Raw genomic sequence first — 3038 nt, 5'->3', positions numbered from 1 at the left:
GAGAGGTTTGGGGAATTATTGATTCGAAAAAAAAAAAAAAGTGGAAGCTGCTTTATTATGTGAGCCGGGGGCTGGGTTAAATTCAGGAGACATTATTTTGGTTGGTGGATGGGGTGGGGTGTGGAGGATACCAATATTAATAAAGCAAATGTATTTCACAGGGCCTAGCACATAGAAATGTTAAGCTTGCAAAAGACAGAAAAATTTCCCCAGGCTAAAGTCTCTGTTGTAGGTAAAAAATTGTAACACAGCAGCAAAAATGCTTGCTGTAAGGGCAGATGTCCTTGGTGCAGCTAAACCTAACGAGTGTTGCCATGACAATTATCTCATTCTTTTTGTAACCACCTATGTTCCTTTTCTATAACTTTCTTGCCTGGACAATAAATACTGAAAGAAAATCTGATTTAGGGTTATTTATAAGGAATGCTTCTTTCTTGAAGGTTCTGGAAGTAGCCCTTTCGGGCCTCTCACTGCTCAGAAAAATGGGCTTTGAGTAATCCTTTGTATCTCCATCACCCTGGGAGAGGTGACAGTGGGGTTGGGCAGGGAGCCCAGGGAGTGTCTTGGGCCTTGGGGATGGGGAGCCACTGAGGTCTTAGGGACAGAGGGGCATGTGTGAGGGTGCATCCATGCTGAGGCATGGGCCACATGCCAGGAGGAGAAGCCGTATGTGAGTGGCGTGGGGTGTCCGGGAGACCTGGCATCACCATCAAGGTGAGATTCTTCACACCTAGGTTGTGCTGTCCACCGACAGACCACTCACAAACATGGTGTATTTAGTCCCTGTGTGTTGGCGTGGGCAGGCAAGGGGATGGCCCTGCCACAGGCAGCAGGACTTGTGACCAGGGCTCTGGCTCTGGGTACTTAGAGGAGGCAGGAAGTTCACTCATCACTGCAAATCTCACTTGCAAAATGTTTCTTGCAGATCCAAGACATTGTCCGGAGTCGGCAGCTGCTGACTGTCTTCCGGGAAGGCAAGGACGGTCAGCAGGATGTGGATGTGGCCATCCTGCAGGCCTTGCTGAAAGGTGAGGGTCAGGGAAGGTAGGGACAGTGGGAGAAGAGGCCAGAACACGGGTCCTCAGGATGTTGTGTCCCAGTCTTGAGGTGCCAAAGTGCTCCCCCTCGGCCAGATGCACTGGGTGGCGGCCAGCTGGTGGTGGGCCAGCCGTCTCCTGCCAGGAAGGTGGGTGCCTGCCCGTCACCTGCACCTGGTGTTAGGGGTACAAGCTCCTCTCTGCAGTGTATCTTCTTAGCTGAAACCCAAGTGCAGGCTGCGCTCATTTATACCTTTGTGGTCATCGTGATTTCTCATACAATTTCAGGGTAGAAGGAAAGAGCCGTGGAAGTCACCGCTCCCGACTTCCCACTTTGAACCATGCTTAAACTCCTTTGCTTCCCACACACAGCAGAGCCCTCAGGAACAGTGTGATGAACTCTCAATGAGCAGATGTGAGCTGCTAACCCTGCTCCTTACCTGGTTCTGTCCCACGGCCCGTCCCTGGCCGCACATTTCACTGTTTTCATCTAGTGCTCTGCAGAGAAGGTAAATGCTCTCCTCGTCCTTCCCTGCTGGCTTGACATTGCAGGGACAGCCCTGATGCCAGGGAAGCTTCTGCTGTGTGCGCGCCTCTCCTCCTGGGGTCGGGCTCATCACCTTCAAGGGTCAGACCCTGGTGGGGCTTGGTGGAGCAGCCCCGGCCAAGGATCAGCAGGAAGCTTTCGTGGTAGCAGGTCAGACTTTAATCTTATTTCTGTATATCAATTTTATACCTCCTACTGATCCAAGGACTTGATACTGTGCCTAAAGCATCACATAGACAATGAGTTGGTTAAAACTAAGACCAGAGACTTCTGTTTAAAGGCCTGTGTCCCGGAAGAATGTAGCCCAAACAGAAAAGAGACAGAAAGAGCCCTCCTGACAAAAGCACTGGGGATTCAGCCTCATGCAAAAGGAGCCAAGCAGACTTCCATCCAGGAAGATTCCTGCTTGAACAGAGAAAAGCCGGGAAGTGCCTATTTAAGAGTCGAAGTGGTGGCATCAGCAGGTGACTCACCGCTGTGTACCCGAGTCCCTAGCCAGGAGGGACAGTGAAGGCCCGGGAAGTGGCATGAGTAGCTGGGTGAAGATGGCAGGTCTGAGTGCCACCAGCAGTCCATCCAGTCACGGTCCCCAGATGGTTCTGGTTACAGCAGGAGCCGTGACAATGTCCGACTCTTCTTTGCCTTTCTCTAAAGCCAGCCAAAAGTAATGAGGAGGGAACCCCGGGAAGCTGTGTCTGGTGAAGTTCGAAGCTGCCGGGGCCCTCACAGGCACTGACAAGGGGCCTGCTGTGGGTGCTAAGTCTGACCTTTGGAGAGGCACAGCCCTGGGAGAGATGGAGGTGGCTGCTCACATCACAGGACAGGCAGGACTCGCAGCAGGAGGCTGAGTCACAGACGCCAAACTCCAGGGACTCTGCCCCACTGTTAGGAAGTTCAAGAGCAAGCAGAGCTAGTTTGCAGCGGTAGAATAGCGGTTACTTCTGGGTGGGCGTTGACCGGGAAGGGGCATGAGGGAGTCTCTGGGGTACTGGAATGTTTTATATCTTGATCTTGGTGGTGGTCGTGCAGGTGTAAATGTCAGTAAAAAGTCATTGAGCTATATGCTTAAGATTTGTGCACTTTGGAGGTATGATATTCTCAAAAAGTTTTCAAAAGCATATTAGTCAGCTCAGGCTGCCATAACAAAATACCACAGACTGGGCAGCTTAAAAAACAGACATTTATTTTCTCACAGTTCTGGAGTCTGGACATCCCAGATCAGAGTGCCGGCATGGTCAGGTTCTGGTGAGGGCCCTCTTGCTGCCTTGCGGACGGCACCTTCTTGCTGCTTCCTCACATGACCTTTCCTTGGTGCATGGGGGGGGGGCGGGGAGGGAGAGGGAGGTCTCTCTGGTGTCTCTTTTCATAAGGACACTAATCCTATTGGTTCAGGACCCCGCCCTTATGACCTTAATTACTTACTTAATTAATTTAACCTTAATTACTTCCTACTC

General features: G+C 51.3%; 1 protein-coding gene across 1 annotated transcript in view; it reads left to right on the top strand.

Annotated features, from left to right (window-relative positions):
* Positions 1 to 3038, top strand: part of TRPM2 (transient receptor potential cation channel, subfamily M, member 2) — a 62976-nt gene that overhangs the window by 19442 nt on the left and 40496 nt on the right. The window contains exon 9 of the mRNA XM_008567694.1: positions 926 to 1028. Coding sequence (XP_008565916.1) covers positions 926 to 1028 — 103 coding nt within the window. The remainder of the gene's footprint in view (positions 1 to 925; positions 1029 to 3038) is intronic.

The sequence above is a fragment of the Galeopterus variegatus genome, unplaced genomic scaffold (assembly GCF_000696425.1).
Source record: "Galeopterus variegatus unplaced genomic scaffold, G_variegatus-3.0.2 Scaffold336, whole genome shotgun sequence".
Taxonomy (NCBI): Eukaryota; Metazoa; Chordata; class Mammalia; order Dermoptera; family Cynocephalidae; genus Galeopterus; species Galeopterus variegatus.
Note: the sequence above shows the minus strand (reverse complement) of the source record. Positions and strands in the feature narration are given on the sequence as shown.